This window comes from Scomber scombrus, chromosome 24 (assembly GCF_963691925.1).
Source record: "Scomber scombrus chromosome 24, fScoSco1.1, whole genome shotgun sequence".
Taxonomy (NCBI): domain Eukaryota; kingdom Metazoa; phylum Chordata; class Actinopteri; order Scombriformes; family Scombridae; genus Scomber; species Scomber scombrus.
In genome coordinates, this window is record NC_084993.1 from 5,898,859 (window position 1) to 5,925,106 (window position 26,248).

Consider the following 26,248-nt stretch of genomic DNA (forward strand, 5'->3'; position numbering starts at 1 on the left):
GGGGGTGTGTGAGTAATGCAAGGTTTGATTGGCTGCTGACCCCTGGAGGATGCTAGTGGAGACTGACAGTTATGCGGAATGCCTGCATTTCAGGATAATAGCAGGTAACTGAGACTAGCTTCTATATTGGGCACTCAGCAAACACTGTGCACCTGCCAAGTTGGCCCATTGTAATACTAACACAATAGGAAGGAAACAGACACTGGAGGTGCTTATTAGCAAAATTACAATGTGTCAATCACCTGAAGAGGGAAAGAACAACATAATAAAAGAGCAGTAGAATCCATTTCAGCAGAGTCTTTGATTAGCATACTTATTGCAAAAAGGATTTCTATTGTGAGGTTCTCCACTGCCTGTCAAAAACTCCTTGGTGAAATCATTTTCTGTCAAATATGTTTTGTTAAAATAGTTTGTTAGAGAATTAACAAGTTGCACAACTTCATGCAACTCTATGCAACTTGTGACTCAGCCTCTTAAAAACAAAATACACAATGGCTTTCTTCTCCAGGGGGCTTGTTGATCCCGCCCCGTGGCTGGAAGTTGTGCCGTTTCATCACTTTGACCCTACTCTGACCCCGTGTTTACTGCTTGGGGCCAGGGCGCCTCGCGAGCACACCCTGCTATCATTAACTCCGACGTAACCCCCAGGTGCCTGCCAGGGGCGCTATGACTGGGAAGGGGAGAGGCTGCTCCGCAACCCGACCCAGCTGTGGGCATGCACTCGGCTGCTGGCAGACTCCACAGAGCTTCCACTGTGCCCCCTTCTCCCTGCCAGCCTCCGGGACCCGCTGGCAAAACCAAAGACAAACTGTTTCCCTGTTGCTTAGCAACCACAGGAAAAGCCTTCCAGCGGGAGCGAGGGAGAGCAAAAAGGGAAAGAGCAGGCAGAAGAAAGAAAAAAAACAGACTTAGAAAGGATTTTTTTGTTGTAATTTACCTAATTAAATTAAAGGATTACTCTGCCCTTTCTCAGTAATTCTCTTTCACTTTGACACTATTTAATTTCCTTTCGTTACCATAAAATGCTTTCTAGATCAATATTTATCTACATTCCTCTGTGCTGGAGGCAAGAGAAAGTGGGGAGATGAAAGTGGAGGAGGGAGGTCCGGAGGGAAGTAAACACAAGCACCTGCATTTCCCCTCCTGCTGCATCAACTGTGCTCTGTTTCAGAAACACAAACACAGAAGCTGAAGGATGTTGCTCAGAGAAGCTGCCCACCATTGCCTGTTGGGCGATGTGCTCAGACTTAACAAGGTGGACGGTGGGCAGATAAGCTGATGTTTTCCCCTTGTATTTTCTCAAAAAATATACTCTTAACAAGGTGAGTGGGAGGGCTAATTTGTAGCAACAAGGTGTATGAACCCTCCACTGCTCACACACTGGGTTTTCACCTCATCTCCTTCATCCTCCCCTCAAATGACCCTTAGCTGGTGACATTAGAGCTGAATGTGATTAAAGGAGCTCAAAAAATGGAAAAAGCACTGAAATCTTTAAACAGTCTGGCACAAGTCCAGGTCATTATTTTAGATACTATTTCATCTTTTGATTCCAGCTTGACTTTGATGGATCAGAGTGGGTTTTTTTCCGGACACAGCCACAAAGGGTTTGTGTAGAATGTTTTACTGTTACGCACACATACAGGCCTAGCATATTCCTACCACCCCCCACCTACGCACGAAAAAATCCACCGCCACGAGGCACAGACAAGACTAAGCTGACACAGGTCAACAACCCATGATGCATTGCAAGTTTAACGTTTCCTCTAGCGTTGTTCTCCATCAATCGCAGGCAATTAGCGGCCTAGCGTGCAGCGCTCAGTCAAAAACAATCCCGACAGGCTTGTTTCCTCTCTTCTCTCACTTTACCTCTGGGCAAAATGTGAATTTCACATGTTGGTAAATTGCTCTTTGTATCTCTGGGATACGTTGCATTGAGGCCAAAAAAAAGGGGAGCCAAAAAAGCTTTATTTACCTCACTCAACATAATCATGATGGAAGGCGCCTGTGCTGTCTTGGAAACAAAAACTGCTTGATATGAGGCAGATTTGCTGCGCTCAAGCACCTGAAACCCCTCCAGGTATGTGGAAATACTTTCGGTGTCTCGCAGTATGGAGACACAGCTATTCAACTCGCATGGCACTATACAGTAACTGTAATTTGGAAGGTAGACTATTTGTATTCAAGCCAATATTGAATGAACTGACAATTGTTTTGCAAAGTAAACAGTTTTATCAGTTAATGAATCGAGACTTGCTTTGCTGGCGTGAAGAGCCAAATGTTTCATGTCATAATTCAGCAAAAGTTGGTAAAAAAAAAGGAAAGTAGCAGGATTCAGAGGTGAATACTAAAGCTGGATTACAGAAGCAAAAAACTACAGTCACTATTGGATCACCTGCATTCAGGAGGCTCCAAATCTAACTCAAATACGACTTAACACACACTAATAAGCTGTGTGACTACAATATTTATTCATCCAACTTACTTCGCAGATACTCAGGAAACCATGCCAACACAGCCGATAGATTTGCATACAAATTCCTCCAGTTTCAGTCTTCCTAAGAATCGCCTGTGGGCTTCACCCCCAGATTTAGATTTTTAAAAAGTTGCCAAGAGAATTGACTGTAAGGACGGTTTGAATTTAAAACATTACTGCTGAACACTTCCTTGCCAGTTACACGTTTATGTATAAATTCATGTATATTTCAGCTGATTTATTCACCACCAGCTGGAAAATGTACTTTGGCATTTGGTGTTTTATCTTCCACGTGAAAATTATTCGAAATATTTACTAAAGGCCTCAGATTCCAATTATAAAGCTAAATAACTTGTTATATTGAGACTTGTAGTTTCCTTTGAGCCAACATTATATCCACATTTGTAGATGTTACTAAAGACTCAATCCAATTGGTTTTATTTTCATCATGGGGTTAATTCTCTCTTATTTATTTTTATAAAAAATTAATCTACTTTATCCCTCTGACAGGGTCCCTTTCATCAGGCTAAGCCGATTTGGATAGACTCTTAAACAACATCAGTGGGGCGAAGCAGCTGGATCTCAAAGAAAAGAAAAAAAAAGACCCTGAATTGTTATCTCAAAATAATAAGATATTTAAATCATGCAGGAGAAAACGATGTTTGATACCATGAGATAACAATATCATTCAATTGTTATCTACGGATAACAAACAAGAGCTCCACCGAAATCAACATTTGCTGTCTTATAGATAATGAGATAGTTAACGTACGATCATGTGAACACACGGTGATATCTTGAGATAATGAAACAATTAATCTAAACAAAGTAGGCCTAAAAATACAATGTATAATGAGATGTACCCTGCTTCAATACAAATACAAACATTTGGGGGGAAAAAAGGGACTCTCCCTCAGAAAGCCAGTTGACTGACAAAGGAAGTTCAGAAAGTTAAAATGAGGATAAACAACAATCAAGAAGAGCAAGTAGAGAGAAGTTTAGGGTTAGACGGTGCAGTGTGGTGAAGCACTCGCAGCAAGTGCACAATGATAAGGGGAAGTGAAGCGGAGCACAAGGGAGATATATTTTAAAGCATAATTAATAGTGCACCTGTTCCTGTCATCTGGATGAGTAAGAGTGTAAATGAGGTAGATGCCACGAGAAGGAGTTATAGTAGGAGGAAGGGAGAGGGAAAGTAGGGACGGTGGGAGTGAAGAGAAGGGATAGACTGAGAGGGAAAGGTAGAGCAAAGTGGAAAAGTAGAGGAGGAAGGGGGGAAAAAAGTGTAATGACACCATTTTAAAATACAAGAGATGGGACACATATTATGGTGATTATAGCTCATTTCCATACATATAGAGCACTCTGCCAGTGAGTCAAGGAGAGTGCAGCGGCGCATGTCAGCGGCAAGACTGTCGACTCTCAACAGTTTGATCCAACTGGAGCGGCGGCGCAATCTGACTCCTCCACACGGCAGCAAAGTCAATGGGCGGGCAGGGACCTGTTTACCAATTCGCTTCAACAAGCTCTGTAAGAGAAGTATGCACTCCTTCACCTCATGCAACTGTTTGGCTGCTAAGTATGCTGAGAGCACTCGGGTGTGACATTTTAAGATTTTGAGAAATCCGGTTATAAAAAAAAATTAATAAAAAAATAAAAAAATCAAGGCCTTTGAGAGGAGGGCCATTGACTTTGAAATAAATGAAAATCCCGCCTCGCAAAATTCCACTGTGAAAATGAGTGAGTCATTCATCACAGGTATTTGTGAAGAGTTTGGGACAGTACTTTTTTTATTTTTAAAAGGACTTGTAAGGAGAAATCTCAAGTTTGTTGATAGTACCCTGAGGTACTCCAGCGAGATGATTTGACAGGGTGAAAAGTGTGCAGGTGGAGAGGGGCGGGGCTTTTGCTCACTTCAAATGAAATCTACATCAAACATTGAGGGGTGAGCGTTTTGAACCCACACACCACTTTTCATGCTGGTGACGCAGAGTGGCTTGAAATGAAGTATTTTAGCTTCTCCACCAGCACATTAGGGAAAAGGAGAGTTAATTTCTTGCTCAGCTCAATCAAAAGACTTTAATTGGATGTGCTTTTAGAGAAAGAGAATCTACTCTAAGATAGTGTCCTGAATCAAGCTATATTGTAATAGTGATCACATACCAGGAAGCCAGACTGATCTGACAAAACAAATCATTTAAATAGGAGAAAAGGGTTAATTAAATAATAATTTATTATTTTATTTTAAAGTATTTTTGTGCTTACTTTTCTTAATATCGAGCAAGTAGAGAATAGTCCAAATCTGACAGAAAAAAAAAACTGGTGCAAGAGGTGCTAAATTAACCTTCTAATTGCTATTTCCTTTCCCTGTAATTCAATATTTAAACTCTAATTCAAAAATATTGATTTCTAAATGCAATAAAGTCTATGAAAAAAAACACCCGTACCATTTTTTGTATGCTGGATTAAAAATAGTCAACACTTACTCAGTGCTTCTGCAGAAAGTGAAAGGCAGGTTTTGAGAGTCAAAAGCAAACATGGACATGTTTCAGTTTCAACACTGCCAGCTAGTGTTGATGACACGGGGGTGGTGTGTGTGTGTGTGTGTGCGTGTGTGTGTGTGTGTGTGTGTGTGTGTGTGTGTGTGTGTGTGTGTGTGTGTGTGTGTGTGTGTGTGTGTGTGCGTGTGTGTTGATATCCAGGGGAGTGCCTGCAGCAGCAGCTGTGCTACTGGCTTTCGGCGCTGATATTTATTGTCTCAGACAGCCCGACAATCTCATATAGGCCTGTTTCATGAGCGGCGTCCGTGAGGCGTCTGTGTTGTCAACACACATTTACAGTAAAGACCCTGACTTTGAAATTAAAATTACCAAAGGGGAAAGTTTGCAGCGCATTAGCAGGCAAAACTAAAACAGTGACAGTGCAGTAGTATCTGATCCTAAAGCTGCAGTTAAAACACTAATACATAACTCATGAGACAATCCTGTTGTAGCAACCCAGCAACAGTCGCATGGCGTATCGCATTATGCTGTAGCCTCTGGGGACCCTACATAATGCAGTTATGTGACAAAGCTAGTGCACATCAGCCACAGGCTGGATTCTGCTTGCTTGACAGTGGCTATGGAGGGAAAAAGTGAGAAGCATGTTATCTCCTATAGCACCTAGCTCCTGAATCTCATATTTAAGTCCCTCATTATTCATGGTCATCTCAGCTCAGGACAGAGATTTTGAGAGCTGGCAGGTTACAGGAGGGGAGAGGACAGTCTGTAAAATGGGGGGTGGGGGTGGCAGGGAGTGGAAAAGGAAGACAGAGCTGAGTGGCCTCCGAGGCCCAATGTGAATTCACTCCTCTGGGGAAGAAAAGGTGCTTAACGGCTCTCCAAGTGATTGATGATTGTGCCCGGTGCAGAGGTAGGATGCAGCCATAGGTAAGCAATGTGAGACTTTGCTTGGATGATCAATTTATGTCCATTGGAAAGAAGACAAAAACCTAAGAATTCCCAATGTGGAGGATTGTGAATGTATGGAAACAAAATAGAAGTTACAGGTAATGATTGTGTTGTGGCAGACCTTTAAGGCCATAAATCATACCTACTCTCACACAGGGCACCATAATCTCACATAATGCTAATATATCCCCCTACAATCATACTTTCATACTAGCCAGCATGTTCACCTTTATACATCACTACTCTCTAAACTAACCTATACTTCAACTCTCAATGTACTCAGCCATGAATGATAGCATACAAGTAAGTTAGATTAGATTTGGTTCATTGATTGAAATGGGAGCTGATTACTAATTGAACTTACAGTTTACACATAAAAACAAACAGAAGGGAAATTACCATAAAAAAACAACAATAGTGACTTTGCAATTTTGCTACTATAAAATATAAATATTTTTAGAATGTACCCAGACTGAAAGTGGACATATTATGCATATCACCAGCTGTATATGTTTATTCTGGGGCTCTGGAATATTTTTGCATGATTTACAATTCAGAAAATGTCTTGTTTATCTTAAACTGGCCCTTTATGCTCTGTTCAGCCTCTGTCTAAACAGAGGATGTTTTAGCTCCTGTCTCTTTAAGGCCCCCCTCCTGATGAGCCCAATCTGTTCTGATTAAAAAATAATAACAATTCATAGTAGATAAAGTATGAATATATAATTGACACAAGAAGTCTCAATGATTGAACTGAAAAGCCACAACAACCAAAGTTAGATTTTCTCCCCTTCCTTAATGAAAAGCAAACAGTAGAATTTGTAAACTACAAATATATTCAGGCCCAGTAACCAGGCAGCTGTGGGGCTGATTACAACCGTGTCAGATTTGATCTGTCTTGTCTCTTTATAAAGTGTGTGTGAGTGAGTGTGTGTGTGTGTGTATTGGTTAGGGAGGGTATTTGTCAGCCATTTTGCCTCAGTGGAAAATGATGGCAGTGGCATCGTCAGCGGTTGTGAAGCGTGCCACGTCTCAGCGCTAAACTACTTCATTACTCTAGAATCAAATTGCCCTAATCGGAGATGGATGTCCTGATTTGTGGCAACACAACGTGTGTGTACACCTGTGTGTCTGGATATGTGTGTGTTTCATCCATGCATGCACCTGCTGCATGTGTTTTTAGAGGGGGAGGGCTGGCAATTTAAATTAATTTGTAATGAAATTGAGATAAAGCACAAATGACAAATGCCAGTTACAGCACAAGGTAACTCAATTTAATATACCATAAACAGCATGCAGCAAGGGAGATTTTCAAAGATAGATCATGCATAGTATTATGGATTCTTATGTGTGTGTATGTGTGTCCATGTGGCTTCCCAGGCTGTCCATATAGTACGTTATCTTAGCCAATCAGCAATTGCAAAAAACTATTTCTTTTCTCTGCAGGGGGCTAAAACTCATCTCTACAGCAACCTAACACATCTTTTCCTGTTACAGTTCATATATAGGCCCAGATTTCTCTCTCTCACACATACACACACACACACACACACACACACACACACACACACACACACACACACACACACACACACACACACACACACAGATGGATGGTGACATCGGTTTGAACACATTCATTTATACCTCCTACCAGTTGCTAAACTGTGAGAGCATCTTCAAATCGTACTACAAAGGAGTTTATGTAAATGAAGGGACTGAATGTGCTGCAATTTGTTGAACACACTGAACCTTAATACTTTAGCAAAACCTTGAGAAACACGAGATCACCGTGTCTCCTACCAGCAGTCAAGATTTTGGGACATCTGACCCAAAAGCGTAATATTATCTGCATGGGACACACTTCTCCAACCAAATACGGGTTTTCCAATTTGGCATCTCCTATTGGTAGTAGTCGACAGGACATCAAATCATGTTAAAAAAAGTTTGAAAAATGTTTCATGGCGTGACAACACTATGATGTCTTGCTAGGTTGAGGCACAAAAGCCATATGGTTAGGGTTAGGGAAAGGTCACTTTGTTAAGATAAGAAAGTAAGGCAACCTTTATCGTCTTGGTGATGACTGTAATTGCGCCTCAACTCACAATTGGAAATGTGACTAATTGTTGGGTTATTCCATCCACCCAACCGTCCTACTCCAAATGATCATATTTGTCAGCAATTATAGATGTCATTCAAATGTAACCATATACTGTATCATTATTGTGTGACTGGCATTACGACCTATTGTGTCGCCTTTCGCAGGAGTCTCTTTTCAGGGTTCAGCCTTCAGCCATCTGCAAGAATCCAGCAGCAGAGAGGATTATGACCAAGATGGAAATGCATGGAATAAGTTTCCAGCCAGTATGGAAATAACCCCCGAGGCGTAAGTTGAGGAGTATAGGAGAAGAGTGTTTGCTATCTGCATAAATATTGCAAGAATATGTACAATACACTATGCAATAAAAAATAGGACATACTTGACAGCAACTCTAATGGAATTACAGTCTCAGAACAGTGTAACTGCAGCACAAAGAGAAAGTAATATGTGATGGAATAAACAGAAAAAAAAAACATTCACACTCCGGCACACTTGATGCGCGCCTCTGTTCTGGCAAACTGCGGCTGGCACGAGACGCTCTGAGTGTATCTGTGTAGCTGTCTGGTGCAGTTTTTAGCGGACAAGTAATGTGAGATAACTACATAGTAATCTCCAATCAGGCAACATTTGTCAAGAACAAAGAATGCAAATCAACCTCCAAGGATGAAAGATTTTGAAAGTTGTATTACTGCACTCTTTGTACATTTGAACGGCTATAATCACCTATTTACTTTTGAAAAACTATTGAAACAAAAGCAGAAAAAGTATCACCACCAAAAGTACAGCAAGCAACTTTACACAACTTTTCTTTACACAGAATCAATAGATAGAGCAACAGGACTGATCAACCATTACTATTCATACCTTATAACAACAAAGCAACAAAGTCAGAAGGGTTAAGCTAATTTGATTTTCACCCTGCACAAATGTCAGCCACTGATTCATTAAATATGGCATTTTTTAATAGCTTTAAAAGGTTTGTTGTATCCAGAAAACATATTAAGTTATGTCTGTAAACTGTACACAACAGGCTCTAGATGAGTCACTCACTCGTTGCTTTTTAAGATACCGTGCGCCAAAGTTTTCCATTCATTCTGTGAGCTGATAACATTTCCCATCAGCGTCAATACTCTGATGTGAGATTGACAAAATAAGGTCAAGGGGAAGATCAGTGGTGTGATACACAACCAGTGCTGTGCTTTCAAACTCCTAAATGTATCATTTAAACTCGTAGAATGGCTGTAAACATCAGGACTAGGAGTGAAAGGCATGGTCGGCATGGTCACACAATCACCCCTTACTAACTCCAACATACTAATACTAACTTACTCAATGGGGCACACCAAGATATCATGAAGTCACATAATACTACACATACAGACATGTGCTAATACTCACACATACATGGTGTAAATGTCACAGAGGGATGCAATCTGTTCCTTCCTCTCAGCATAGCAGAAGAAGCATGATACAGGGCATATTTTCCCAAAGCCAGCTGCCTGAGGCAGATATTTTAAAAGCATTGGGAGAAACAATTTACACACGCCTATAAATTAATTCATGGCTTAGATGCGTTTTTAATATCCAGAAGGGGACCAAGGGGAAGGCTGAGGTCCCTAAATGTTGAGTGTCATAGACACACTGAAAGTGTCTCTTAAAACTGCACTGGGAGAAACTTTAAACCCCAGTAGCTACATGACAGTGAGCTGAATAAGAGGTGATAGTGGAGCCAAGAGGACAACAACAACAGACTGGTATTAAGGTATAATACTGCTGATAATATGCAGGGTTTGTCCCAGTGCCCACATTCGGGAGCTTTAGCACTTGAGTGCATGTTAAAGCGACACCTGTTAAGAAGGCAAATGTGTCCCACTTCAGAAAAATGTCAACACTCTTAAGGATATACCTAACTCACACTTGATGCACACTTGTCTAATACCCTTTAGGAGTGGTATTTAGGGCTTTGTAAAACCCATCATTTATCACAGTCCACTGCAGCTGTCGGGCTATACAACCAGGAGGAAGCTGAAATCATCAGTTTTACAAGATGTTTGATTGAAGAAGATCTAAATACTTGAAATGTGCATTAATAATCATGTTGGCACTGTAATGAAATATAAGACTTTTGGTCATTTTGAAACTAGGCTAGATTTCAAACTATATATAAGCATTGTATCTGTAACCATGGCTCATTTTGTACTGTATTGTGTACATTTTGAAGTCCTACATTCAAAATGTAACTTAAAGTAGTTCAATTATCTTATTAAAAAATCTTAAAATGTAGGAGGACACATCTACATTTTGGACCCCGATTGGCTTCCAGACATGTTGTGATGTCTGAAATCATGCTCATACATTCATTTCTTAAACCCAGATTTAAGTTGTCTTAAATAGGGCTGCATGTACGTAAGCAGTTGTAATATGATGCTGTAGGTGAGGGTGGTTTGATTAATATCATTGACGAAACTACATCACGCTTTCTGTCTAGATTATTTTTCTGCTCGGTCTTTGTTTTGCTGCAGACATTCTGCAAACCTAATTTTCCACTTTCAGCTCTTTTTTTCCCCCCCCAGAGTTTATGGATTTACTTGGCTTTTTTTTCTCTCTCTGCACCTTATGCCACTATCATTACCCGCTGAATAATAAAAATGTGTGCCAATGTGGGACTATCAAACATCCAGAATGCTTTGCATGCACACAAAGTGGCACTCGGAGTTTATATGCAAACACACCACTTTAATCACCAGTGAAACTCCGCAGAATTGAGAAAATGTTACTTCTGTGGAGCAGACTGTATGGAATATGCAATAGAAAAAAATCTTATAAACCTTTGTGAGTCACGATATCTTTAGTGAGTGTCATAAAAATCTAATATGAATACATAATATATCCTGCAGCTATCATATACTATCTTCAAAAATGCATATGATCTCAGAGCACTGCTACACAAGTCAGACGCAAACACAGTCAGATATAAAATTGTTCAGTTTCATGGACTAAGATCTGAGGATTCCAGAAAGTTCATGGGAAGTTGTGGGAGTCAAGAGTGGGACAAGAATAAAAAAAACTTCATTATTTACTTGTGTTTTTTTGTATCGAGTGGTTACTTCCTAGCCTGGCTTCACTCTTTCCTGCAGAAGTGTGAGGGTGTTGTTAGTACTCAGTGTTTCTCAACTTTTTTAAGTGCTACCACAGGGACACCAAGTATGTTTGGGTTTCAGCTTTAAGAAGCTACAGCTGTGGAATTAAGTTGTGAATTGTAGATTGCAGGTTGTATTCCTTGCCCTTATGTACCCAGAGTTGTGACGTCAGCAACTGATGAGTCATGAGGAAGCTGAATTGAAGCTTTCAGTCATATCACAAAATCTTTCTGAGTAGATGGAGCTTGTCCAGTTGTCAAGAAATTGCAGAAGGTCAAATTTCAATTTTTTGAGCACTTTAAGGACTCCTTGTTCATGTTCTGTCTTCATAACTGAGATTGAAGGTTTAGTATTGACAAAATCTCACCAAATGGCTCATTAGGAAGTGCGTTTCAAACTGAATATTTCCCCCCAAAAAATAAAGAAAATTAGTAAAATTCTTAGGTTTAGATTTCTAGACAGAAATGTAGAAGTGATCATTATTATAACCCCAAATTCTATTAATATTTCTGTTATAATAATACAATAAAAAAACTGTGTTGTAGATGTTCAAATTTCATGATACACCAGATTTGTGTTATGTATTTTTCCCCCTTATTTATTAATGAGAATTTAAGAACAAAGTGAAGAATAAATAAATGAATAAATCAAACATCTGGAGATCTGGTGTGTGTGGTGAGAGCTTTAACTTCCAAAACTTCACCTCAACAGCACTGAAGAAGGAAGTCTTTCACCTGTGTGGGAGTCAATACCTCTCTAAGCAATAACACGGTTGTAATTTAATGGGAATTGTGTGCTGAATCTCTAAGCATTCATCATCCTAAGACACAAAAGAAAGAAAAGGACAATTCAAAAGATAATATATACGTTCGTCTCTGTAATCTCTGAGGGTGAAGATATGAGTGTTGTCATTAAAACCAGTGACGGCCAATGGATAATTTCAGCACATTGGTTTTAAAATAGCACTCCTTAATAAAACTATTTGCACCTGGTAATAGCAGATAGCACAGGTGTGAGCGAGGAGAATGCCACACCGGGTGAGTCAGAGAAGAGTGGGAAATGAACAGGAATGGTTGTAGAAGAGTGGGGAAAGACATCGCCGCAGCTTTAACCGCTCCTCTCGGCCCCGTGCATCTGCCACCGTAATTTGTGATAATGACGGCATCCCAGCAGGGCCACTCTAGTGCAGAGTGATTCGGAATTGATTTAGTGCATTAATTACGCCCCTGTTACGCCGGTGTCATGGACAATATTTTACAATTTGATAAGCAAAAGACGCGCCGTGGGATCAGTTTGATGAATTGCGAGGGTTCGGTCATGGTGCGCTTTTATGGTCGTACCTTTTAATTTAACGGTAATCACTTTCCCCCTCCACACCGCGGAAGCAGCAAGACTTTAATTTCACCTCTGAGACCTCTGCTCTGCACCGTGTCTGCTTTGATCAGGCCGACGGGAGAAAAAAAAAGCAGGCATGTGGCCGACCCCACACACACACAGCAACACACGCGCAGGGAGGAAGGGTTTGAACAAGACAATCGGATCATGAATGCTTGATGGTAGGATGTGTGCATGCATGTTTAATGTGTTTGTTTGTGTGTGCATAATATCTGCTGGCATTTATATGTGTGGGTGTGCATCCATTCCGTTGCTTTGGCCTATTCTGCACATCTCACTGCACTGAAACAACAGCTCTCCAATGCTGCGGGCTGGACAACCAGGAGTCCAGTAATGAGCAGAAGCAAGGTTTCAGTCGTACCACCTACCAAACCCCCTGAGGGCAGAAGATACCTAACATCCAAACTGTGGCGCCACAACTCCCACAGGAGTCAAGTCCAACAGTTGGAGCCCAAAATCCATATTATGGCCTGTTTGTCTATACAGTTTTCTAGACAAGATGGCAATCTTGTAAACAACAGGCATTCTACATGTCCGTGTGCTTCTTTCTGTTTTTAAAAAAAAAACTATTCACTAATGTAGCAGACACTAGAAACTAACTTGTTGCTTGGAAGCAATGCCACCATTTCAAATAATTTACTGTAACTTATGATTGCTAAAATCATCCTAACATGTGAAATAATTCTTTAAATTTTACTGCGATTGTCAATTATATGGCAATTTCTGATAATCACGTCTCTGTTCACCGATTACAATATTAACTTTGTTTTTGTTTATGCTGTTTTGTACTCACATATCAATAATCAATAATACTTGAGCTGCAACAATTAATCGATAAGCTGATTGACAGACAATTAATCAGCAACAGTTGTGATAACCAATTCATTCTTTATGCTAAACATATAAAGGCTCTGGGTTAATAAAACTGAGAATAGGCTGCTTTTCTTTCTGAACTTTTGGACGGTTCAATGGACACTGGGTTAATTTCACTTTCTGCTGGAGGATATTGATGATGGTGGTTAAAGAGGTTGTTTTGATCATGCACTGAAAGTTACTTGAATTTGTTAGTAAAGTAGACTTATATTTTTCTAAATAATAACGCCAGAGTTCCCTGTAGTAAAAATATGTGGTGTCTCCAGGGTATAAAAGGGTTACAGTGAAAGAACAAGACTCTATATCTGCACAATTCTGTCCTGCCAATGTGTCAAGACACTGTCAGCATCTGTTGCAAAGTTCTGGTATTTGTGACCTTCCTTCAGATGATAACACATGAAACACATGAATTATGATGCCAAGATACCAGACTGTAGTAAAGTGGATACACAGTGTAAGAATAAGTACACAAATAATTACGTGTTGTGTACTGTAGCACTGCAGAAATGGTCAGATCGCTTCCTCTGCCATCAGAAAATCAACTCACGTAGGTCAACTTTTTGAAGTCTAAAAGAAAAGTTTGTTTCCACAGGGCTTTGTGTGAAAAATGTCTTAGCTTAAACAAAGAAAATATCTACCTGAATGAGTCCTTTTTGTGTTTTGTGGAATCATTTTCCATTCTTTTCTCATTTTGTTCTTTTTTACTCTACAATCTCTAGAGATTCGTGAAACAAGTGAACAAGTGAACAAGTGGAGTTATCTCATTTGCTGCTTGAGTTTTTCTTTTCCTTTTATTTCTGTTTTTAGCCGCATATAAAAGAATACTTTTTTCGAGTTTGAGCTCATCTGCTTCAATGTGGTAGACAAATTACTCAGCTGCAAGAAAAATGTTCACTCTGGTGCGAAAACCAGAGAAAAAGAATAACATAAAATACGACAAAGAATAAACTGTTATATTTTTCTTGTCTTGGATTTGGATGTCTCTACAACCCCACAATTAAGAGGCTGTAAGATACACCAGGGTAGTGCCACCATGCTCTGGCAGGGTGCTGGCTGGTGCGAGCAGGGTGCTAATTTTCCCAGTGTTAAGAGCTGTAATTATGCAGACGCTGCCGGGCACCCATGAGGCGCTAACAGCCCCCCATTTCAGGCGACAGTCCCAACCTTTTATGAGCTTCTCAGCTGGTTCAGAGGCTAATGAAACTGTATGATTTGCCCGGCAAGCACGCCCCTCTCCAACCATCGCTCAGGATCACGGCGTCATTATTTGGTGAAGAGGCCATGTGACAGCCATTGTGCCGCACTGGAGTACAATACAGATAAATATCTATAGAGAGCAGGAACATGGAGTGAGGGAGAGAAGCACATGACCTCCTCGATGGCTTCGTCCTCAACCTCTCCATGTAAATATCTCTTACATTATTCAGACAATCTACTTTAAAATACTGCTGCCAGTCTACAAAGCGCTCACTGAGCTTGAACTTAATTATATCTCTGGCATCTTTTCTCGGCATGAACTTTCAAGAACACGTGGATCTTGTGACTCTGGTCTGCTGACAGTTCCCCAGGTCAACACGAAACACTAGGAGATGCACACTGTCAACAACTCGTGGTCAGCTTAAAGGATATGTTCACAATTTTTCAACAACAGTCAGACATCCATGTGAGCATTGAAACAGGAATGCTTGCTGTAATCGTACCTCCTGTTCCTGTTCATCCCGCCAGTGAAGAGATTCCTTCATAATGCACTTTCAATGTGAGAGGAGAGAGATAAAATTGACAGTCCTTATTTTGAGTAAAACTGTATTTAAATGTTTATCAGAAGACAATATAAGGTTTCAGCTGTCTGAGGTAGAGAAATAAAGTGGATATCATAACAAAAAAAGGGAATTTGGCACTAAAAAGACAATAACTTGAAAGATATTGACTTGATTTGACTGATTTAAACAGTGGAAGCTTCATATGGGCTTCGCATAAACTTATAAACATATTTTTGCACAGAAGGAGTATTTTTGTCTGGATTTTGTATCCCATTACTTACATTGTAAGTGCATTATGAAGGGATCTTATAATGGTCTGTATGAACTGAAGGAATGTTCACAGCAAGAAAAAATATGTGTCATGGTTCATTTGGGCAACTGACGACTATTTTACAACATACTTGAAATAAAGGTGAACCAGAGTCCAAATCTTCATAATTTTAATGTGTTTTTATCCTTTCTTATGTATTAAATTATGCAATTTGTAAAGCACTTTGAGCTACCACTGTGAATAGCATGGAATGGGCTATATAATTGAATCACCTTGCCTTTGTGTGCAGTAGCCTTGTCATGTTGAAACAGGAAAAAGAGCTTTCCCCCAAACTGTCACCACATATTTAAGACACGATTGTCTTAAATTTGCTCAAGCATGAAACTAAAGGCCAAAACCCAAACCGTGAAAAAAACACTGTCAAAGTACACAAAAATATGAGTAACTGGATGAATGGCATATAGCGTTTGAAGGGCAGATGTGGAGAAACAAGTGTGATAGAGTGGAGTCTGAAATACTGCCCCAGAGTAAATTAATGGCACAAGAGTCACACGCTCAGACAGAGAGAACAGTGATCTGATGAGTGCTGAATAATGACACACAGTGGCGGTAATCTCCGAATAGCACACTGATCTCAGCAGGTTAAAGCAAGGACATACAAGAAAAAAAATATCTCAGTTAGTTATAGCTGGCAAAGTCACAAAACCAAGGATAAAAGTTTGTCATATTATTTGAACTTCGCCACTCTGACTGAGATAAGCAACCTTTTACACCCGTTCAGTGTTTATCCCCTAACCCCATTTTGACTCAACTTCATATAACATCTACCCAGCAGGCTACGAGTTTAATGCACTGAACTTACACACCAGTCATACAGGCAGCAGAGCAGAACCCGTGTGCAATTTCTGAGGATGTACGCTTTGAGAATAGCTAAGCTGCAGAATCACTGAGCGCTTTCATTTGCAGCTGAAATACAGCCTAAGGAAAATGGGAAGCCTTTGGTGTGGGGAGTCTATTCTCTCTCCTCTCTCATCTCTTTTTATTTTCTTCTCTCCTCTGTTGCCTGGCTGCGCTGAACTGAACATGCAGAGCCACGGAACCCATCTTTTTTTTCTTTTTTTGCTTAAGAAAGAAAAGAAAAACTTTGGAAATGAGTGCTGGTTAAAAAAGCTGTATCTTTCTTTTCTGTCTGTCTCTTGTGGCTGGTGTTTGCAAGAGATAAGCTTGGTAAAGAGTGTCTCTGTCTGCATGTCGACATAGAGTATACACCTCAGTGACCGTGTCATTCATCTCTCTTTATTGCTGAAGCTTGTGTGTGTGTGTGTGTGTATGTGTGTGTGTGTGTGTGTGTGTGTGTGTGTGTGTGTACAAGTTTGCGCGTTTGCATCCGAACTTGTGACGACTGGGGAGAAGTTTGAGAATTTGCCACCACGTCTCTTCCCGGCGTTATGGACGGACATCCCCCGTCCCTCTGCTCTCAGCTGCAGCCCTGGCATCGCGCCCTGTGTTTTGCAGCGCTAGCCGCTAGATTGATCCAGCTTTAATGAAGAGTCCTTCAGCTTAGATGACATCATTAGCTGGTTGTGGGCCACTGCGGACCACTTGGCGCGGTTCCCCCGCTTCACTTCTGGGAAAATGGGTCAGTGTGAGTGACAGACAGACAGTGGCCAGGGGAGACGGTCAGCAAACTAGACAGAGGCGGGTTAAGCCAGGCGGCAGCACGGTGAAGCCCTTCAAACACCTGAGCCTGTATTCACAAAACACTATCCACCAAGCAAAATGACTTCTGAGGAGCTCAATACGTTTTTTGTTCGGAGTTTTCACTATGGCCACATATGTCAGGCCATTTTGGTGAGCTAACCTTGCTTGTCAAATTCAGCTTACAATGAATTGATGGCCATGCTGGTTTATGACTGAAATTATGCCAAATTTATTGAAAAATGTTATCAATCAGTATAATGTTTTTTTCCCAGCACCACCTCATTTAAAGTGTGTACTGTTCATATGAGCACTAGAAAATGTATTTTACCAACAGACAGTAATCTTAAGTAAAGCTTTATGGTGATCTGTCAGAGTGAGCACCACCCACACAGGCCTCTAAGTGGGTTAAAACAAACACTAAGATTTATTTGTGAATACAAATTGACCCAGATCGGATATAGACTGGGCTATAAAACAAACTTAATCACATCCTTGGTCTTTCAGCTCTCGCCCAGGGTCTGCTGAAGGGAGAGGAAAAAAAGGGAAATTCAGGGAGAGATGTGGTTTGGAGGAAAGCTGGACCTGAGGAGGCTGTGGAGCCATCTCATCCATCTAACTGTCAGCATCTCACCAGGCAAAAATCACAAAGTCTTCCCGTCTGTCCCTGCCCTCACTCCCTCCCTTCTCCAATCTCTGCCCTGCATTGCCCTGTTATCCCTGCTCTCTCCAAACACACACACACACACACACACACACACACACACACACACACACACACACACACACACACACACACACACACACACACACACACACACACACACACACACACACACACACACACACACACATACACAAATGTATGCAGACACAAATACAAACACACACCCCATGCGGCACGGTAGCTGAACATTGTAATTTCAGCACAGCAGCTGTTTTTGCCTGCCATAAAAGTGACACCCCTCTAGCTCTTCCCTCGCTCACTCTTTTTCACCCACCCCGACTCTCTTGCCTTTGTCATCGCTCCTTCCCTCCATCCACACCACGCTCATCCCTTTGTCCCTGTATACTGTATACACCACTTAAGGTTCGGTTTTAAACAAAACTGTGAGAACCCCAGTGCATCAGCTCTCCTCAGCCTGCCTGCAGCACACAATTTATGAGTCCATATCGGAAATGTGTGTAACATATGCTGTGTGTGTGTGTGTGTGTGTGTATCATTCTGATTTTGAACTTTACATGAACCATGTGTAGTGTGTGTGTGATATATAAAAGAAAAGAAAACAAATTATGAACCTGAGAGACAACATAACTTTGCTGTTTACTGTATTTTTTTTATAATTATAGTTGAAAAATTGTAAATAACTGGGGAAAAACATGTCTCTAAATTGAATTTCAAGTCTCATTTTTTTGCTAATTGGATATTTAAAACCTAATTTTAATTGGAATTTAAGTTTTCATACTGTAACGTCATACTTTAAATAAACAAATCACTAAATATTAAAGGTGTTGCCAATAACATTGAAATATAAGCTTCCATCTTAAGAATCAGAGCGCTGACCTATGATCTTTTGTGACCAATGGGATGATTGTGACAGAGTTTCCATGGAAACCGCATAACATCCACAGTCCTGACCCCCTTCACATCCACTTAACAATCCCCCAGATGCCTAATTGTTTCCCTAATGATGCTGTGCCTAATGGGACTGTTTATGGTATTCATTTGATAGCGTTGGCCCAGTAATTAGACTACACCTCACTTCATTAAACAGCAGGGGAGAGGGACAGCACAAGTGAATTTTAAATCGCAGTCCTGATGACGGAAGTGCACACAAACACAAACACACACACACCCAAAAAAACACATATAGTATACAGAAAGCTGCTTCAGACCCAAGAGTATCATGTTTGGCCGGGATGGCATTTTATATTCTGAGGATTGCTCATTTGTCTGCAGTGTCTCATTGTCTCACAGACATGTCTTTCATGGTAATTCTTAACAGCCTTATTATTAATGTTATTGTACTGTATAGTGTTCTATTGTACTGGCAAAATGCTTCAATCAATATTCACGGGTTCTGTCGACGTGAATAAGATGCTGAACCCATTGCTCGCTACATATTGTAACATCCTCAAGATAAGGACAGATCAGCTGCTGTGAATGCAAATAAAGCACTGAACCAAGTCCACATTTGCTCCAAAAATTACAGACTTTAATGTCTATTATTTAACTTCTATTTAACCACTCGAATGAACAAACCTATAGTAATTAGTTAAATTGCCATCCTGAGAAGAAGCTTCTCCAACAAACTTGGAAATAATGTGTTGTGGACACGCTCATTTTTGAGGTTGGATGGCTTTAGAAATAATTAAATTCCGTTTTCACTATTAATGTGTTTAATCAATTAAACTTAATAACATACAAAAGTCATATTTAAATCTGCCTATTCAGCTGTGGAAGTTGTGTACAGTCAATGCAAACTGGTTGTGTTAGCTGCAGTGTGGCATATGAATAACCAATCTCAGCTTATTTCATAAAACAGTATGACTTGTTAATTTCCCTATTTAAAGTGACTTAAGCATCAGTGCTTTTAACTGTAACCTTTAACCTATAAGAATGTGAGTTTACTATATATAATTCACAGGGCTGGTTAGCTAACCAGCTAATGTTGCCCCAGAATATAAAGCTTTTTTTTAATATATAAAAAGAAAAGAAAATCAATTTCTTGCTCAATATCCTTATTCAATGCAATACTGATCAGTAAATAATAACACTAATCACTGTTTTTCTTGGTGTCTCTGTCCATGGTGCTGCAACATTTAAACCCATACTCCCTCTGTCTCTATCCGTGGTGCTGAAACAGTCTAATCCTTTCTTAATATCTTCATGGTGCTGAAGCCTAAAGTCTTTCTCTCCGCCCATAGTGCTTAAATGTTCATACTCATTTTTTGTATCCTTTCATGCAGATGTGATCAAGTCACCTGTATGACAGAATGTAAACACCAATACTGGACAAAACAAGCCAAAGATGGTTCCATGTTCATACCTTGAGGAAGGAGAGGTTGCGGTTTCGATCGATGCTGGTAATCTCCAAATTGCCCATAACAACTTCACAATTCTCATAGAGCTTCTTCAGGGTGCGGTACTGCTGGTCCAGGTCAGACAGAGTGCTCAACTTGTTCTCCGTGCCAGGGCATACTAGAGACAGGAAATGTACATAAGAAAACATGTCACTTTAGAGGCAATTTGTCACATGAAAAATATTATGGCACATTCAAATACTGTAAATAGAGAGAGTACTGGGAGAAAGGGGCCGAGCTATGATAGAGCCTGAGGTAAATGCTGGGGAGATTTTAGTTGATATGAACGTTTCTTGGAAGCAGAGCTGCTTGTGAGTCAGAAATAATTAGGATAGTCGAGCCCAATGGGCAGTGCCACAGAACCACATAATTTTTAGAAAAGGTTTCCTAGGGGGGGAATAAAACACAAGGAGAGTACTTTGGTAAAGACATGAATAAGAAAGCACAATTAATTGTTTTTATTCATTTATGACTATGGTAGTCATTACCTTGAAGGGTAGTCTACTATACTGTAGCTGCTGAATACTTAAAGGTCAACCAACCAGCTAACCAAGATAAGTCAATTTCTTTCAGTGATAAAATTGATGTAAAATATGATAAATCTATTTTCCCTTGAGCTTTTCACTCTAAAAATACTTTTCCAGAACAACTGTGATTCTTTCGGAGGTTTTAACTAAAACACCGGTCTGCAGATGCATGGTTCAACGGCTGCTGTACAGCCTCTCAAAGACGGTTGGAATCAGCGAGATAATGAATGGAGAATGAGAGACAGAGGGCAGAGAGAAGACCATTCAGATAAGATATTTTTGGGAGCAAAACTATGCATTGTGTGAATGTGATTACAGACGCAGAGAAAAGGGAAGGAAGGAAGAAAAGGGAAGGATTGAAGGACAGAGGGAATGGATGGTGGAGAAAGGGTGGATCAGGAGATTACACAAATTGCCGAAAAGAGTGCAGGGTGCGGCAGACGTGACCCTCGACAATGAGGGAGCTTGTGAGAGTCAAGACTCGGGGAGGGACAAGTGGGGTGAGAGGGGCGGATATCATTTCTCTGAGGCAGTGACCTACAGTCTGGGTCTGGCACCGGCACACTGTTTAATCAAAGATATTCAAATTGCATTGGTTGACCTTTACAGGGGGTTTCACTTGGAGACTTTACTCGGCTGACGAGATTACAAGACTTTGAAGATATTATCGTGAGTGGAAATGGCTCTATCGCTGTGTGGATGGGTAAAACATGTAGACTTTTCAGCACATAAATAGAACCATAGAAGTGAATAAACAGACATATGTGTCTCTGACATTTCTGACAGCTTTCATCACCCTCTGGCAAACATCCTTTTAGTAATCTACGCTCATGGAACTGACACCTACAACACATAGATAGAAGATACAAAATAACCATGTTGCTCTACATGACTTTTCAAAGCATGCATGAAGACAGGAAGTTGCTATTGTGTGTTGTAAAAACTTAAAATCTTATACCAATTATTGAGTTCTCTTCAGCTATATGCAGTATAGCTTTACTATATAAGTAGTTTAAGGATTTGAAAATGATTGTGTTTGTGTGCAGTGTTAATGTGTTAATGAAGGATAAATGCATAGATTAGGTCTAATGCAGTACTGACCGCTGTAATTAGTTCTTCCTATTTCCATCCCTCAAGCACTCTTTCTATCCCTGCCAGTGTTTTCACCAGTCAGTCAGTCAGTAAGAGTCCCCAGCCACAGCCCTGCTACCATCTGCTCCATTCAGCTGGCACCATTGCCACGTTAACACAGGCACGACTGGAGGTTTGTGTGTGCGTGTGTGTGTGTGTGTGTGTGTGTGTGTGTGTGTGTGTGTGTGTGTGTGTGTGTGTGTGTGTATATGTATGTGTGTAGTAAGCACTGCAATGGCTCAATGTAATTAAATTGCTCATTAAAGTTTGTCAGGGGTTCAACTTTCAAAGGGTCTTACTTTTAAATTTCATTTTTGCCAGCTACTGGAACTGGTAACACTAGGTCATGAGGGAATACTATTTTGCATCTCTTTATAATTTTTAACAGCTTAGGACAAACAACAATAACAAAAAAAACATGAAATATAGCAAATCAGCAAAGCCTAAAACACCAGAGGTTTTTTATCATGGTTTGTTTGAACCACAAAGGCAGCATTTCTCTAAGTAAGTGGTTTAAATGGGGCTATACTATTGTTCTTTCTTTGCTTTGTAATGATCTTGGAAATCTATGTGAAATATGTCAAAGTTCCATAACCTGAGGTAAACATATACAGCAACGCTTCCTGCAGGCCTTCAATCTTAACCTTGGTTGCTAAGTTTTTCCACATGTTGTTTGTTTTGTTCATTTTCAAACAGCTGATCAGGTCCTGCCTCGAAAGAAAAAGGCCTTTTTTCATTTGAAATTACATTAGTGTCCACTAAATATAGGCTTAACATCACATCACATCACTCTGTACTTTCTAAGAGCATCTGCAGGTTACTGCTAACAATTCACTGTTAGTGTTTTTTTATTGTATACTGTCAGTCAGTAGTTTTCTTTCCTCATGTTTCACCAATATTAAACTACACTCTCAGAAGTTTGTATGCTTAGATTTGCTTGGACAAGAAAAATCAAAACAAAACAAAAGCACAGATTATAGATTATAGTCAGAGTAAATCATTTAAAAGACACAGTCAGGGACATTTTAAAGACTAAAATGGGTATGTGCAATTGTTTTAATGGGTGTTTTAATGTACCAGTTTGGTTCATCCTTGAGAAAAGTTGTGTTTTTAATCTATTAAAATGCCTTTTATGCTTTTCTCCTCAGTTTTATTTCTTCTGTGAGTGTTGGCTATTTATGCTTTGTGATGCATTTGAAGAAGATACACTACAATGTATGTTTTGTATTGTTTGGCCTTGATATTTAACTCTCACGAGATCATGCTGGTTAAATGAGGTTAAAATGAGCATGAATGATTTACCACAAATAAGACTTTTAATGTAAAGCCTCCAATGCTGGTGGTATTTGTAGTTACAAACACATAGTCTTTATGAAGGGTCAGTCATTTGCATATCACCTTTTGTTGTGTGCTTTGAATATGACTGCTGTAAAGTCCTCACATGCCCAAGTTCATTTCCTCTTCACGCGTGTACAAGAATTTCAGAAAGCGAGAACAAAAACAGGAAGGAAAAAAACCTCAATGGACTATTGCATAGTTGAACTTGCCCCTATATTGAACAACATTGAGAGCTCATAAACTCCCATATTGCTTTATGGATCGTTGGCTCTGCAAAGATGAGTGCGCTTCCTCTCCTTTGTGATCCTCCATATTGCTGTGGGTACCGGCTGTGCGGGACAGAACGGCAGTGAGGGGACCTGAGCTGTGGTGATAAATGAGATTTGCTGACACGCGCACACACACACACACACACACACAGATGAGTTATTAGATCAAATGATTTAAGAGCGGCTACAAACTCAAAGGAAGTCTGTGCAAGGATATAAAATTGGTCCGATCGATAAACGCATGTGTGAGGATTATTGTGTATGTATGTGTGTGTGTGTGAGTGTGTGTAAGGGGGATGAAAGGTTAGCAGGCGTCTGTAATAATCTGTTATTGAAACCTACTTGTGTGTGTGTGTGTGTGTGTGTGTGTGTGTGTGTGTGTGTGTGTGTGTGTGTGTGTGTGTGTGTGTGTGTGCCCATGAGTTAATGTCTGTGTGTGTCCATGGTGATAGAGGATCAGAGGGGAGAGGTGAAAAGTGAGAGAGTAAAAAACAACTCTCAAAAGGCAATAACAGTCGACAGCGCGGGCACACACACACACACACATGCACACACACACGCACACACACACACACACACACACACACACACACACACATACACACAGACAAAGAGAGAAATAGCACTCATTCAGGTTGAGTAAGCAAGGTAAAAGCCAGGCAAAGAAAACAGAATTGAAAGAGAGAGAGAAAGGGAAAGATAGACGCAATCTTGTAGTGGTGACAGTGGGAATGACATCTGGGTGCATTAGCATTCATATCGACACACTCTACTGTAAATGCTCTTTTCTCTGGGCTCATTTTGAAAGTGTCTGCTCTGTCTTCCCCTCTCTCTCTCTCACTCTCTTCTCCTAATTCCCTTTTTTATCTGCCCTTAACCATCCATTTCTCTGTCTCTGCCCTCTTTTCTTACTTCCCCCTGTCCTTCTGTCTCTCATGCTCAGTGGTGGACAATGTAAGTATTGAGCCATCGCCTTTTTCCTCATCAGTGCGTGAGGTGACACAGGGCCATGTCCACTTGACAGCTCCGGTGAGCGTGTGCAAGTGTGTGTGTGGTAGGGGGAGCAGATATCTGCCAATCAGGGAATAAAAGGCAGAGTATCTCTACAGTCTCTACAGAGGAGGAGGAATGACCCCACTAGAACCTTTCTATAAAGCTTTTTATACAACTTTTTATCAGACATCAGTTCCAGTTGACTCAGACTAGTTGTGACATTTTTTACCAATTTTGGGAAGGAAATAGCAACATTTCGCCCATTTCTCATCTACTGTTTTTATATATCCGTACAGCTCCTCATGTATAGCCGCATATGTACAATTTATAAAGGCTAGCATTGTTCCTTTTGAGAACTTTATTTGCTTTTATTTACATTTTAATCACACATTTGAACCTAATCTGCAGAAGATACATTTATAGTGTATATATCAACACAAAAAACACAAGTTTTAACTTCTTTCAGCTGATAGAAGAAGATGGTGTCATCACGGTGCCAGCTTTGGTCACTATGGTGGAAGATGATGGTGTTATTACTGGCACCAGTTTTGGTAAATATGGAGGAAGAGGATGGTGCCACTTTCCTTCTTTCCCCAATCAATCTATTGCATTTTGGCTTCAAGGAAACAGTCATATCAAAATCCTAACAATGACTTAGGTTGAGGATGGTAAATTAATAAATAGATGGATTTCAGTGAATATGTTGATTGGAAACTGCAACAGGTTCTCCAATATAAAATATACCATATGTATCATTAACTTTCAAAATGACCCAAATTAGCATTTCTTGATCTTAGTTTCAAGATTATTTGTTATCAGCACCTTTAAAAATGCATTTAACCACTGCAAATATTATGCATGAGCCTCCACTATGGTTAAGGACTAAGCGAGGACATAAACAGTTGTTTAGTCACACTATAGTCTTGAAATATGGGCTACGAGGAAAGCAAGAAGGACCAGGTAAGACCAAAAGAGGTGAGTGGAGCAATCCAAGAAAGAATGAAACAATAGAAATGGTAAAAAAGAAAAGAAACAGAGGAGCCAGCAGAGAAAAAAAGAGAACAATAGAAAGAACATAAACAGTGAGCTCTTGGCAAGAGTATTGTGTTGTACAATTGTTGGGGATTTTCATGCCCTCAGGAATCTAACTGTGCAGACACTAGACTCACTCCACTGGAGATTCAGCGGCTTCACTCACTTTGATGGCGACCACATCTTTATAACTAATACACAATGACCAGTAACTACAGGAAAGACTTTAGTTGGCAGCCTTTTGGTCTCAGTCCAGTTCAAACACAGATGGAGTGTGTACATTTTATGTCTTTGTCTGTTTATGTTTTGTGTGTGCTGGCTCAATGAGGCGTGTGTGTTTGAACAAATGAATATGCATAGAAAGAGAGGAGGGGAAAAAAAACACTTCTTAGCTGCCGGCGTATCCCTTCAAGTTGCTTTTCTCGTTGAAGCCGACTGAATTTAATCTTGCTAAATTGAATTACAACTTAATCCTGTCTCACACCATTCTTCCTAGAGGAGACAAACGCGTTTAGGAACAATGAGGGAGCCTCCTTGCTGTTTTCTTTTCTTTCTTTTTTTTAGAAAGCTGTAGTGGTTAATGCAGGACATGGTCATGCAGGGAAATGTGTGGGCTTGTATGCACTGTGCAACTCATTTCGTGAAGTGAGAGACAGAGGCAGACAGTTACCTCCTCGCTTATTCTCACTGACATATTGAGCTGTGCTTGCTCTCATT

General features: G+C 40.3%; 1 protein-coding gene across 1 annotated transcript in view; it reads right to left on the bottom strand.

Moving 5' to 3' along the window:
• Positions 1–26,248, bottom strand: part of si:ch73-383l1.1 (receptor tyrosine-protein kinase erbB-4) — a 238,891-nt gene that overhangs the window by 94,708 nt on the left and 117,935 nt on the right. Inside the window, exon 2 of the mRNA XM_062414855.1 lies at positions 20,208–20,359. Coding sequence (XP_062270839.1) covers positions 20,208–20,359 — 152 coding nt within the window. The remainder of the gene's footprint in view (positions 1–20,207; positions 20,360–26,248) is intronic.